Source organism: Netta rufina (genome assembly GCF_964035555.1).
Source record: "Netta rufina genome assembly, chromosome: 1".
Taxonomy (NCBI): domain Eukaryota; kingdom Metazoa; phylum Chordata; class Aves; order Anseriformes; family Anatidae; genus Netta; species Netta rufina.
Genome location: NC_140123.1, coordinates 18,307,793 through 18,322,706, shown reverse-complemented (window position 1 = coordinate 18,322,706; position 14,914 = coordinate 18,307,793). Strand labels below are relative to the sequence as shown.

The 14,914-nt window shown below is 42.5% G+C and overlaps 1 protein-coding gene across 1 annotated transcript in view; it reads left to right on the top strand.

Annotated features, from left to right (window-relative positions):
- Positions 1-5,496, top strand: part of RDX (radixin) — a 40,570-nt gene extending 35,074 nt beyond the window's left edge. The window contains exons 12-14 of the mRNA XM_084293586.1: positions 398-490; positions 1,859-2,101; positions 3,084-5,496. Coding sequence (XP_084149712.1) covers positions 398-490; positions 1,859-2,101; positions 3,084-3,248 — 501 coding nt within the window. The 3' untranslated portion in view covers positions 3,249-5,496. The remainder of the gene's footprint in view (positions 1-397; positions 491-1,858; positions 2,102-3,083) is intronic.
- The last annotated feature ends 9,418 nt before the right edge of the window (positions 5,497-14,914 follow it).

Sequence of the window (14,914 nt, the reverse complement as noted above, 5' to 3'; positions counted from 1 at the left end):
GTTAAAGTCTGTGAAGTCAGCACACGATGCTGAAGGCAAGATGTAGCTTGATAGGGCTGAGAATGTGATCCAGAGTCACCAGGTTTTTGGTGGAACCTTTAAAGCTGTACTAAACTGAAACAGTGCCAAATGGTAATTTGTAACTGCAGCTCTTTATTTCCCAACTAGTCTGGAAGTGCAGAAAATACACGTGTGTGTGTGTGTATGTATGTATGTCTCTCTGGACTTATTCCTATCAGGCAAATTACTGATTCTCTCCCTCTGTCATGAATGTTTAAAATTTCTGTTTAGAATAAGCAGAGAAGTGATGGCTAACTGCTGTGATCCAACGTGAAAATAGTCAAAAGCAGAACCAAAATAGTATTGAACTAATTTTTTTTGTTTGCTTTTGTTTCAGGCAGCAGAACTTGCTGAATTCACTGCCAAGATTGCACTTCTAGAGGAGGCCAAGAAAAAAAAAGAGGAGGAAGCCTCAGAATGGCAACACAAAGTAATGAGCTCATGCTGTGTGAAGTCAGAACTTCAAAGACACTGAGGGAGATGAGTGCAGGAATACCAGTGGAAGTCCGTGGGGTTGGGTCTGTTACTCCCTTAGGCTTCAGAGAAGCTTTTCTTAAAGGTTTTTGTTCTCCAGTCTTCTGAAGTCAGTTTACACTTCTATATGTCATCTCTTAGTAGTAGATAGACATAAAAGGGGGGAGGGGGAATTCTCACCACAAAGGTGTGATCAAAGATTTGAAGTGGCTTCTGTATGTGTGGCAATGGAATAGATCGGAGCTTTGTGCTGGAAAAGAAGCACATCAAGAGAGGTATAAAACACTATCAGTGGTGGTGAAAAAGAGGAACCAGAATTAGAACAAAGGTACATCAAATAAAAATTCATTTTAAGATAATATTCTCAGCACTGGTGAGGCCACACCTGGAGTGCTGGGTCCAGTTCTGGGCTCCCCAGTACCAGAGGGACCTGGGCACACTGGAGAGAGCCCAGTGCAGGGCCACCAGGATGATGAAGGCACTGGAGCTGTGAGCAGAGGCTGGGAGAGCTGGGGCTGCTCAGCCTGGAGAAGAGGAGGCTCAGGGGGATCTCATCCGTGTCCCTAAATCCCTGACGGGAGGGTGCAGAGAGGCCGGAGCCAGGCTCTGCTCAGTGGTGCCCAGTGCCAGGACAGGAGGCCATGGGCACAGCCGGGCACCCAGGAGGCTCCCTCTGAGCACCAGGCAGCACTGCTGTGCTGGGCGGGTGACGGAGCCCTGGCACAGGCTGCCCAGAGAGGCTGTGGGGTGTCCTCCTTGGGGAGCTCCAAAAGCTGCTTGGGCAGCCTGCTCTGGGTGTCCCTGCTTGGGCAGGGCTGGCACCAGGTGGCCTACAGGCGTCCTTGCTAATCCTTATCACTCTGTGATTCTGTGAAAATATTTCATCACAGTTTGTAATTGACTGTGGATTGTGAATACTAGCTGTATACACAGATTCAGAAAGTAATTGAACAATTTCTTAAAAAAGTTCTGGTTGAATATGAAATTCAAGGACATCACCTTTGTTTAGGAAGTCCCTGAGGCTCAAATTTCTGGAGGCTGGAAAAGTTGTAATCAATATATTCCTGCCCTCTCTGACTCTTCTCTCCCTCTTCTATGGCTACTGCTGGAAATGGGTGGACTGAATGGACCTATAGTAAAGCTGGTTGTAGTCGTACCTCTTTTACCCTGTTTTTCTCTGAGAGCTTTCAGCCTCTAATCTTTTCCTGTGTCATTTATAGAGGCGGTTTCCATGTATCTAAAACCAGCTCAAATATTTATTTCTAAGTTTCTGACTATTTGTAAATCATTTTTAAAGATGCTAAGTGGTGTTTACTTTATTTAGGCTTTTGCAGCCCAGGAGGACTTGGAAAAGACCAAAGAAGAACTGAAATCTGTGATGTCTGCTCCTCCTCCACCTCCTCCCCCACCAGTTATTCCTCCAACAGAGAACGAACACGATGAACATGATGAGAACAATGCTGAAGCCAGTGCAGAACTGTCTTCTGATGGTGTCATGAATCACAGGAGTGAGGAAGAACGGGTAACAGAAACACAGAAAAACGAACGTGTTAAGAAACAACTCCAGGTAATGAAGACTTACAGTTGCATCGACATAATTCAGGCTTTGGGTTTTCATTCTGTATTCGTCAAAAATCTCATTGAAGTTATGAAAACACTCTTACTTATTTTGGTTTATTACTATTTAACCAATATCTTTCATAGTGCTCTAGCAGCAGAAGAAAGGGGAAGGCTGGATGTAAGATTATACTTTATAGCTTAAAAGTATTACTATGTTGTCAGAAGTGCTACTATGTTGGACAGTAAAGATTTCTAGTAATTATTATAATGCCCAGGACACCGAATGCTAAGACATTATGCTTTCCTTTTTAAATTACTGAAATTAAGCAGTATGAACAGATCCTTAATAGTGTTTGGGTTTATTTGCAGTTGTTCAGACTTTGTAAATGCAAAAACTGAAATATGCCCATTTAGGATGAATCTTAATTCCCTGAAAAAGAGCATTTACTTGTAGGCTAGTCTATCTCTAAAAGCATCTCTCAAAGTATAATAATCTAATATCAGTGGTAACAGTTTGCTGAGTTAAGAAATGTCTGCTTGGAAAGGAAATAAATGAGAAGTTGCTTCTTTTTTTGGCAGCAGTATCTTAGTAGTGTGATTCAGTAATTTATCTTTTCTGCTTGAACAGTCACTGACAGAATCAGGGAGATGACTGTGCTGTCTTTAGTCAAGCAGAAATAGAAATAAGATCATTCTGCTGCCTTTTCCTGCTGGTCCCTCTTTTCTTAGACGTTAGGGTATGAGGCCTTCTTTTTAGTTTGATGTTCACCCTTCTGTAAGGAAAGAATCCTGTGCTGCTGCTGCTGCTCTTCTCTTCCTTCTGCAGTCTTTCTGATAGACCTCCCAACTTTAGTTACTGAACATTACAGGAAGTATTTCATTAGTTGGCGTTCAAGAAATTCCAAGCTGCGAAATAGATGTTATCAGAAATTCCAGAGTCATTAAAAAGATTAGTGAAAGCACTCAAATGCAAATATTTTATTCAACAGGCTTTAAGTTCTGAGTTGGCTCAAGCCAGAGACGAAACCAAGAAAACACAAAATGATGTCCTTCATGCTGAGAATGTTAAAGCAGGCCGTGATAAGTACAAGACACTTCGACAAATCCGACAAGGCAATACAAAGCAGCGTATCGATGAGTTTGAAGCAATGTGAGAGCTGTTATTTTGCATATATGTTCCTCGTAAAGCTGAACCACCAACAGAGATAAAAGCAGGGCTTTGCAGATTTGATGGATTGCACCCCACTTTGCCAAAGCACTTAATACCAGTGTGACTACAGTGGTCAGAAGACAAATTTATGGGAAGCTATTCAACAGTAAGGCAGTCTGTCATCCTAACTTCTGCGGGGGGAGGGTGTGGAGAATAATAGCAATTTTTTCCTTCCCATCACGTCTTCAGTTTTATTGTTTTATATTTTTTTTTCTTTGAAAACTGATGTGAAGTATATACTGACTGACAAGTGTACATACTGCTTGAACCTTAAAAAATAGAAAGAATAATGGAGCTGAACCTAAACTGGATAGGTACTATTTCAGTATGATGAAGTTTGAAATCACATTTTCCAATGTAGCTACACCACTAAGAGTTTGATATCACTGACTTTCAGTTTCCTTTTTTTCTTTTTTTTTTCCCCTCCCAAGTCAAATTCTTTGGTGTTTCATGTCCTGTCATCATTGATGGTTTTCTTTGCCTACCTGTTCACAAAGGTCTGGATGGCAGGTGGTAGTTCCAGGAGATGTTTTTTTAAATGGAACACTACCTGTGGGCAGCACGTGGCTGCGGATAGGCTTGAATAAGTATTGCTTTGCCTAGGTGATTATTTTAGATGCGCAAAATGTTCTAACGCAGCAAAATAAAATAATAATAATAATAAAAAAAAAGCTTTGTAAGCTATTTGCTTGTAATTATTTTATTTGCAGTAGGGAGACCTGGACCTTTCTGGCAAGGGAGCATATGAAAACATCAGTCCCAGGGAGGGGACAGTATCCTACCTCACTACTACATACATGATGACTGGTCCTTCAAACACCAGGGAAAAAGCTCTCTTTAAACTGACTGTCACTACTCAGTCATATCACAAATGCTAGGAGCCCTCACTCCTAGGATTTTCTTTGAATTCAAGATGGATTTACAGTGCTAAATGCTATTTAACTGCCTTTTGTTGAGATTAAGTTATAAAAACATCGTGTGTTTTTTAAAGCTGTAACCTGTCACTGGTATACTATCTTCTGGGAGGGGTGTAGGAGGTGCTGATGAGTTAATTTGGTTTTAGGTTTCCAAATAAAAATGAAAGTTCCCAGAGTTGGAGTAAAAGTATTTGTAGCTTCAGTTTTCATTGAAGCTGTTATTGTAATTGTCATATCTGATGTCAATCATTTAGTCCTTTCTCTCTTGAGAAGGAGACTTGCTTCTTTTTTCATGTGTTTTTCTTTGAGAAACCTGCTTAGAAAATGAATGTTAGAGATACCTTCACAGTTAATGTGAGCTGCAGTTGTTCCTTCTGTTGCAGTACCCTAGTAAATATGTACAATGGAAGAACCCTGCTTTCTCTGAGGATGGTTCAGCTCTTTTCTGTTTGATATTATGCACTCATAAATTTACACTTATCTATTAAAATTTGCCATTTTATTAAACATTTTTTTCATGCACAATAGGTTTAATTTTTCTTATGAACAGTCCGACTAAGGCTTTTTTTTTTATTTTGCAGTTAAAGGTTGGCTATGTGGGGTGACATCATGAAAATAAAATAAAGATACATTAATATATTTTTGGTTTGTGGGGCTAAACATATCTCATTAACCTTGAGGACTGATGTGCAGATGGTGTACACGTGCTTCAAGATGCTGCTTGGTGGAAGCTGGTGTTTCTGCTTGCGGTGCATTGTAAGAACAGTTCTTGTTTCACAGGCTTCACACTCTGAAGCACGAGCAAATTTCCGAGGTGTTGGAACAGTTTGCCATAGCAGGTGAAACACTGTGCTTCCAAGGAGTTCTTCTTTTTTCTTCCTGGAAAGTGTGCACTACCGTTGATACATCAGGTTCAGTGTTGGGGAAAAATACCAGTAAAGTTTGCTGTTCAGAAATCTACAGTATATAGAATAGGGGTAAATGGATTAGATCCATTTATAAAGCTGTGTGATTTTTTTTCTAAAAACCAGGAACAACCATTTGTACTATGGATTTTCACAATGAACAAAGTGGTAATAGCTGCTGTCACCAGCATTTGGGAACACTTACTGGTGCAGAAGTACTAAGAATACATTTAATGATTACTTGGTGAAGTAATTTTCCACATGCTTTTTCCTTTAGCATCCTGTTTTGTGTTGTACAATTAAGCTACAATTACATCTACTATTTTGGATAACATTCATTGGTTAACAATAAAGAGATACAGTTAATTTCTCCGAGGTCCATTGTTGTTATTTACAGCACATTTTTTTCTGTCACTAAATGCACTGTAGTAGGCTTTTTTCAGAGCAGTGTACAAACGCTGGTAATCAGTCTTTTGTTTCACAGGATGGTCAAATCGAAATTTAAAAATAAATTATTAAATTGTCCGTAGAGAATGGTACTCATGAAATTGCCACAGGCAGCTGGGAGAAAGCAGTGGTGATTGTCGATTCAGAATGGGATTTATTCATCAGAGCATATTGCTTCTTCTGAGCTGAGGGTGGTTTGGCCACATAATGTAAGAACTTTCAATCACTGCCTACATATTGCTTAGCCCCAGGATAAGTGAAATTTAATTTTAAGTCAAAGTCTTAAACAGTAGAACAAACTTTTATGATATTACACATTATTTTAGACAATGCTGTCAAACACATGCATAGCTGTATGTTTTCTGTAATGGCAAGTTTGTAATTTCTCACCCCTCTACTGCGCTAGGAGAAGGGCAGGAGCAGTCCTGCATAAATAAGTCTACAAATTAATCTGCTGTCACGTAAATGAGGCCTCCTCTCAGGTGACGTTCTGTTCAATTTTGTTACTCTGTATGGTAGAATTATTATCATGAATTAAAACACTTGTACTTGATGCTTTTAACTCTGTGTTTTTAGCTTACACTTCCTTCTTCTTTAAGCCCCTTCTGCTGGAGATTAAGTTGAAGTTTCTCATTTGTTAGTTTCTGCCGTAGGTATGTAACTCAGAGTATTGTGCTTGAAAGGGGAGGTAAGTGTGCTGTAAGTGGTTTCTTTAAACATGCTCTTGAGATGGAGGAAAAAAAGTGTTGCTGTTTAAAGGCCAGACTAACACAATCACTTTGAATGCTTCAGCGTAAAAGAAGAGATTTTGTCTTTTTAAAATAGGTCCCTGTACACATCGAAACTTGGATTTTCTGTTAGTTGGGTCTTCAAGTACGTGTTTCTTAATCCACTTATTTTGCCCAAAATGTAACAAAACTTGTGCCTGCATTTTTAAGCAGAGTTTGGAAGGAGTATTGCGCTTTTGCCTTTTTCTTGGAACATGTTCTCCAGGGTTGTTCAGGTTACTTGCTTAACCACCTCTGAGGAGAAAGGAGGGCTGTTCTAAACAGAAGACTAAACTTACAAAGATACTTCTCTCTCTCTCTCTCTCAGTGACAACATAGAGATTAAAATGATCAGTTAAAAACCTTTTGCTTTTGAAAAGGAACTTCTATCCAAGCATTTTCCATGTCTTCAAGTGTGGATCATCCAAAATATCTTGTTCAAATTAATTTCAAGAACTGGGGTTTTTAACAAAGGTGATGTGTTCCCATGGAGTGAGGTGGCTGAGACTGACCTTCATAAGGGTGTTTTCTGGGTAGGGTTGTCAGCACAAGAAAATCAGAAGCTTCCTTTCAAAAGAGCCTGATGCAGTGCTCACTTCTTACTAGAAGCCATCCCATATGCACAACATACATAAAGTATCTGGATGATAAGATTTTTTTTTTGGAAAATATAGTAAATGTCAATGGATCAACATACAAACTGATACTTTTTTGACACGTCAGAGCAAATTCCTCCAGCTGTGCTTAGAGGTGAGCGGAGCTGCCTCCCGGCTGGGGCGCTGTGCTGCTTTGTCACCTGGGAGCTGGGCAAGGGGCTGGCTCTGGCTGCCGTGGGTGCCCCCCAGGTTAGTGTCTGCCCGCTCTGCCCCCAGGCAGGCCTGGCAGCACCCCTCCTGCCTAGCCTGTTGGTCTGCAAGCAGGTGGGTTTTACACCACGGGGTCGTTGCCCAATTTGGGGACCCTGCCAGCAGCATCTCAGGGCTGGGAGGGACGGTGTGATAGTGAAAGTTCACGGTGGTAGGGGGCTGTTAGAAAAGAAATGCCACGTGGTGAGGTAGGGTCCTTAACTGGCAGATTTATTGTCAAGGCCTCATCAGTTTGTTCTTACAGCATCCCGAAATTTATTCTGAGCGTTGTGTAGCAGATTCAGCAGCTGGTTCATTAGAAAGCGATGCACTTCTCATTCCACAGAGCTGAGTCCAGATCTGTAGGCGCAGGCCAGCTGATTTTTCTTCTGATTGTTGGAATCTGTCACTTGCATTCACTTCACTCTCTGCAGATTTGGAGTTGATAAACTTTTTGTTTGAAGTGAGATCAGTGAAACTTTGAGTTGGTTTGCTTTTTTTTTTTGCCTTATGAGTAGAGATTGCCAACACTATCAAATACAGATGTCTCAGGTAATGTGAATAAAGAGGATTAAAAGAAAAATAAAAACAAAAACACTTCCCCTCAAAACTCCAAACCTAAACAATCCCGTTTCTGGACAATAAGAGACCACGATACTCGCAGCAGTGCCCGCGGGATTCCACATATGCAGGGAGAAGAAGCTTATGCCCACATAGCTCATAGTGAGAGAAAGTTAGCAAAGGGAAATGAAACATTTTGACTTGTTGGGGTTCCGTGAGGTGCTTGTATTGTAAATAACTTGTCAGAGTTTCTGTTCGCAGCAGTAGGCGGTAGGCAGCAGAAGAAACCAGGGGAGATGGAAACACACTTGAAAGGAGGTGCCCTGCTCGGTGCAGATTTTCCTAATGCTCGTGCGCAGAGTTAATGTTCCTTGTGCTCTGGATAAATGGATCAGGTGAAAAGACATCAAGCTCAGAGGTAGGACATTGGTTTTTGGTTTTGCATTGCTTTGTTTTGCTTGTTTATTTTAGAGCATCCTGTTTGCACCAAAGGGCTTGCTGTTACCTGAACATTTAGCTGAAGGCCTTGAGGAGGCCTCTTGCTGAACACTGGAAGATCTCGGAGCTCTTTAAAACCAGGCGTACCCAGCCTGCCCGCTGTGTAGCTCGTTACATTTCAGCAGGCACCCTCTGCAGTCTGATGGTTTTGCCTTGGAGCCTTTCTACCTCCATGGTTTTGGCTGCCCCGTTGCCTGTTCCAGCAACGTGAAACCCACGTGGACCCATGTGAGACAGCGATCTCGTGACGGGCTCTGTGACCACACACACGGAACTCTGCAGCTTCTCATATCAAGTTCACAGCTCCCTGTGGCCTCAGCTTGCACACTTCTTATTCACATCAATTCCTTTTTTATACAGGATTTAACCTTAATCTGCGATTCCAATGGTTTTCTACAAAGCCGAGCTTCTAGTAAAACGTTGACTCCGTGTCAAATGTTTTCTTAAAATACATCGTCATGATGAGTTGAAATAGTCTAGCTTTACTTTCATTTAAACGGCACTTCTGATTAATTAATCTCTATGAATATGGTAATTGCAGTTGTAATGCCAGAGGTTCATTTCCATTGGGGCTCAAGCTGAAAACTTTTCTGCCAAGTGCACTTTGATCGTCAACGCAGTAAGTCTCCAATGTGTGTGTAACATCCAGAGTGCATAGGCTGGTAAATCCAGCCCTCCTCTTTGTGACAGGGAATAAATTTATGTTTCAAGTGAGCGGATTCAGTATTTTAGGGATTTGGGATAGGATAGCAAGATTGTTCACGCATCAGAAAAAAAAAAGAAGCCTTGAGAAATCTTCCTAACATTAATCTGTGCTTCTTCTTTGTTTCCTATTCTTGATAATTTTTCTTCACTTTAATTCATGTTTTAAATTCTTCGATCTCTTCTCTTACAACCAGCGTATCAGGGAACCGTCCTGCTGCTCAAGTACCAGTCACGCTTCTTTGTACCCTTTGAAAACACAGCTCTTGCTCTTTCTCTTCTTTAGCATTTGGGATCCTGCATGGTTGTTTTCAATGAAGCATGCTAACTCATCGTACTGAAATTAGAACTACTGCTGCTGCTTCTTGCAACGATCTCTGGATTAATTTAGGCTACAAGTTTTAATATCAGGCATGCATGGCGAATTATTATATGTCACCTTTTAAAAGTAATACCTATAGTGACTATATAATAATTGCCAGGAGCATTCTGGGGAACAGAAAATGTCAGAAAATAGGTATATTAATACATGCAGAAAATTGGGGAAGATGTGAATCGGTGTTTATACCCACGAGGCTCAACTTTGAGCCTAACCCTAGCCATGCTCACGAGGGAGCACGTGGCAGAGACGTTTCTGTTTGTCTAATTCTGGTCTGTGGCTTCTCTGCGTGGCTGGACCGAGCGAGAGGGGGCTGGAACAGGATGATTGTGCTTGCTCCAGCAGCAGAACAGCCAGGTGCAATTGCACGGTGCCCTGGCTTTGCTCTTCAACACAGCAGTTGGCAAGGATGTGAAAATCCTAAAAAGAAAATACACAGACTAGCTGACTGTTCCCTGCAGACTGTTACATAAAGGAGTCATGTCTAAGTTTCTGCCTGCCTTCAGACATCATCTATAGGTCACTCGGGTAGAAACTGAAGCTCTCAGTAACATAAGCACTGCTGCCTTTGAGGCGTTACCCAGCTGTTCTTCAGCCCATGTGTTTAAAGAAGCAGTGGCAGGTGTGGCTGGGGTAAGAGATCCCTTACCTGCCTGTTCATTCCCATACTGGACCATGGAAATAAATTCTGGAGAACCTTCTTTCTAGCAGTGACTTCGATACAATCTGTGTGACTTTCTTATAAGCATTTCTCCCAGTCTCTGAACTGGTTCCCACTTCTCACCTTGTCTTAATGCTGTTATTTTGTTTAACTTGCTGGTGTTTCGTGGCATTTATTTTACCTGAAGAATAGATTTCAATTTATATCCTTGCTTGCTTTAATGCAATTAACTTTTGTTTCGGTGTGGATGCAAATTATGCAAGATCTTCATTCCCTGACCTAATTTCTCATTTTAAAACATTGTGGGGTAAAAAAAGGTTGAAGCCCCAAGACTTACCGAAAGAAATACTTCATAGTCTACAGAGACAGCTAACACAAAGTGAAAATGAGAGGCAGGCAGCTACGTATGGCAAGGTAACCCTTTCCTCAAACTCACTTTACTGTAGCAAAGTACTTTGGTAAAATTCACTGAGCTTTTAAAGTATTTATTTATTTATTGGCACTTGCTGGATTCTTCAAAGAGCATTGCAGAAAAGAATACCGTGTATGTCTTTCTACAGCCATATTTCAGTGGTGGATTATTCTATCCGTTTAAGAGTAAAAATGCCTTTTTTTCCCCCAGTGATTTTGTAAAGTTGTGCTTTGCCTAGGTCACTAGAAGTAGCTTTGCAGCCTGTAGATGAACGGGTGAAACTGTTTTCTGAAGAAAAGGTGCTCTGACCTGCATCTGGCTGAACTCGGTTATGTATGTATGAATAAATATATATCACACAGTGCAGATTTCTAACATGGTACATGGCATCAGGCCTTACTATGGCAGTATTAAAATGAAATACACAAGTAGCAACTTCTTTTATATGAATTTTGATCTTGAGCAGGTTTAAAAATAAAGCTTTTTAAAGCTAACAGGGTTTAAAGAATGACTTAAAATGTTACAGCATGCAGAGTGAGTATGCTTCAGTTTTCCCGTGATACCAAAATCAGATTTATTTACTTGTGTATCTGTTTTTATCCTGCAAAAGCCAGTTGTGTCTGGGCATTCACCAGTACCAGGAAGCACTGGTTTCAGTGGTACCTTCCCCATCTACAGTTTCTCTCACTGCCAATCTCCTCCCACGCCCCTTCAGGAATTGCTGCAAGACTTCTAAAACACCAGTAGTGTTTGTACTTCTAAATCGTAACCACACATCTTATTTGCTTGTACTCAGGCCCTGGAAGTTCCCAATTTCCGTGCCAGCAAGTGATTTGTGTGGGAAGCAGGGGCTGCAGCGTAAAATTTGATGTGGTGTTCCTGCGTGTTACGTGCTGCGGTTGTGCTACTAAGCATGAAACAGAGGGAACAGAGCTTAGAGAGGGCTTCTTACTTTTAACTAGCAATTCATTCCCCGTGCTTGTTAAACGATGAAGAGAGCCTGGTCATTAAAAGTCTTTTCCTGATTCCTTCTGAATAAAACTGGGGTTTATTAATACTTGCTGATGAAATGTTTCTTTAAAACGATCACAGTGAGAGGTTGGCTCTATAATCAATATTTTAAATTCAGCGTTCCTATTCTGTGTGTATTCAGAATATGGTGTGTTTAAGGAAGATCACTGTCAAAAAGGAAAACGTTTTTCAAGCCACTTCAACAATGAATTTCCACAAAAAAAAAAAAAAAAGGAAAATAAGCATTTTTTTTGGTATCTTCACACACAGAAACCCAGCGAACAGCATGTGTGTAATGCTAAAAGGAAGAGATGTCTGAAATAGTATTGGCTGTGATTGAATGTTCTACAAATACGTCCTATATCTCGTGTATTTATCCACAATGCAGCTTATTTCAGCCACCTTTGGAAGCAGTTTTAACAGTCTTACTAACGTCATGCTCAGTCGTCACCTGTGTTGTCTGCATTAGCAAATTAATCCTGTAAAACTATTCCCTGAGTGGGTTTTTAGGGTAGGTACTTTGTAAGGCTAAAGTTTGCCATCAAAACTCTACTGGTATGTGGAAAAAAATAAAAAATAAAAATAAAAAAGTTGACTTGGGCATGCAACAGTTGTTGAACAAAGTTGGCCCTGGTTTTTGTGAGCTGAAATTCAATGAAAGTTCTCCATGTTCTTGGGGAGGGGGGTTCCTGGCTACAGGAAAAACATTTTTCTTGAATCATTCTTTTCTGGTGTTCCCTCATTCTGCTGGCATCTTTGAAACAAAATTCATTCAGACATTACGTTCAGGAATTTGGTACTTCAGAGCAGTTACAGCGAGTGAAGTACGGCTCTTACGATGTTGCTGCATGACTCTATTTATTGCTTTTGTGTAGTGCCTGTGCTAAATCTCCTTGACTTCTCTGTGTCTTTCTGTGCAGGTTACAAAAGTACGATCTCTTGCAGCCCTTAGGATAGGAGCGAGGTAAAGATCAGCAGAAGACCTGGGGTCTGCCAAGGCCTGCATTGCGCTTCTGTAAATCTGGACAGTTCACAGCACTTTAAATTAGGTGCTGCCTGGTCCACGAAGACTTTTCTGCAAGGACCAGGAAGCGCTATTAAAACATTTCAGTAACGCTCGGTTCTCTCTGATCTCTCTAAATCTTTCCTTCGTTGTCTTTTCCTGGGAGAAAAATCCTCTCTTAGAAGTGCTTCAGTTGTTGTTCTCCCCCGTAAAGCAGGACCTGGCAGTAAGCTATCGGCCTTTAACATGCAATGGGACGTGTTAGAGCGAACGGTGGTGCGGCCACTTCGGGGATCTTGAAGGCTTGGACCACAGGTGACACAGTGTGGGAAGCCTGCCTCTATCCAGCCTGGGTAAAGCGAGACGAGAGTAGATACTTTCCAAGTTTTATTGGTTTTCTACACAATTTCTAATAGCCTTGAAGATACATGAACAATGTCAGGTGACTTTTTTAATGTCAAGCGACTGATTTAGTATGCCTGTACATACATTTCCAGTGTAAGATCCTGTTGCTACCTGCCTTTTTGTATGCTATTAGAATGTGCATACTGTGTATACGTAATGCAATGAGTTGTGCACCCTGCACAAAAAGCCTGAATAAATGGGTTTTAATGTTAACCTGAAGAATCACTATTCTTTTGATGATCAGTCTTGCTAATTGTTAGACTGTGCCATTGTTCATTTCCCTGGGAACTTTCAGTTTGTGGTACGAGTCCATAGTGGAGTTTCCACCTGTGTGTTTTGTGCTGCGGTCAGATAAGCTGTGAGAGAGCGGATTTGCAAAGAATGGATCACTCCTGAAGGAGAAGATGGGGACTGGTAAATAAGGCACTTGGTAATTAAGCTGATGGATAAGTGAATTATTGGGAATACACCAAACCTTGGAAGCATTTGTGCTGGTCACATTGCCATCATGCACAATGGCTTCCCAGGCTGAGATCCGTGTGGGTCGATCCCTTGGAGGAATTGCCTGAGCCTGTAAAAAATGTAAAGCACGGGTCTGAAGTTATTGGCCCAACTGCCAAGTGAGGGAGCTGCCCCAGGGCCCACGAGCCTCCTGTTGAGCCTGGACGCTGTCTTGGTACTCGCACCGTGCCTCGTGGAGGCAGCCCGTGGGGGCAGTGTGCGACCTGCACCTTCACCACCAGCTCAAGCAGGACCACCACGCGCACAGGGTTCAGGTTCAGGACCCCAAGAGGGACCTGAAACCCTGCACAGTGGGATTTCAGCCTGTGTTTCACACATTAGGGCCAGCACTGGGGCTTGGGACATGCTTGCCCAGCACTCATTGATTCCTTTAAAACCACCCCTGACACCTCCCGTTCTCTGTGTGGCCCGTGCTGGAGATAGGGATGTTCTGGGGCTGAGGGGGATCAAGGCACAGCAGCCTCAGGTAGCAGCAGCTTTATTTCTCAGTTGCCATCTCCAGGAGGGCTGTGGGGAACACTCGTGCACATCTCAGCTTTGTTGGCTCTGAATTTCACTGTGAGCCAGATTTAAAGTGTTTCTGCCGTAGCTGCACCTGGGAGCAGCCTCCTTCCTCTAAGTTGTTTACTTCAAGTTCCTGACGGTGAAAGGTAGCGAGGCACTTTCATGCAAATGCATTTCAGTACAGCTGCAAAATGTTCCCGAGGATTTTATTTACCATTATGCTGCCTTTGCCGATCTCTGCCCACAGTGCTTCTTGGCTTCTCTTGTCAGCGTGCAGGTTCCCTGGTGGATGTGCTGCAGGCAGGGAGTTGTGCAAGATGACGTGTAATATATTTGTAAGAGCTTGATTTAAAAAAAAAAAAAAAAAAAAAAAAAAAAAAAAAAAGTGATTTTGACATAATGAAAGCTTTGGGCTATTACTGCTGCCGATGGCTTTGTTTGAAATGTGGCAGCTCTGCCGCAGCCCTAGAGGCTGCCTGTTTGCCAAGGGCCGGCAGGGCTGGATGCTCATGGGTTGGTGGCTGCAGATATACAAGGTGAAAATGGTGCCACAGGATGTTCCCTGCTCATCCCTGTGGGGTGAGGATTTTGCCCCAGTGAGGATTTTGCTATTGAATTTAGCAGGCTGGAGGTTGCCCCTCGATGCGGGTCTGTCCGAAGTGCCTTTGCAGCAGAGCTGTGTGATGAAAAACACTGCGTGTTGGTGAGGGGGTGCCCTGCGTGGACACACACCACCGTGCATGAGCACTGCCTGCTCTGCAAGACCCAGCACAGCCTCACCTAAAGCCGTGTTCTCCCTCTGTCTGCAGTCCCAGAGCTGCAGTTTCATCTGCAGTTTCAGAGCTGCTGCCTCCATGCTCGGCCTGGGCAGGGCAGCAGCAGCAGCCTGCATCCATCCCTATTCCTGTATCTTGTCCCAGTCTCTCTGCAGGACAGTTCCCATCTCCCACACCAGCCCCCTGTGCCATTATCGCTCCTCGGGGCCCTCGGTATCAGGTCACCGAGCGCCGGGCCGCGATCGGGGGATCTCTGCAACGCGAGCCCGCCTGACGCGGAGCAGCCGCCAGGCTA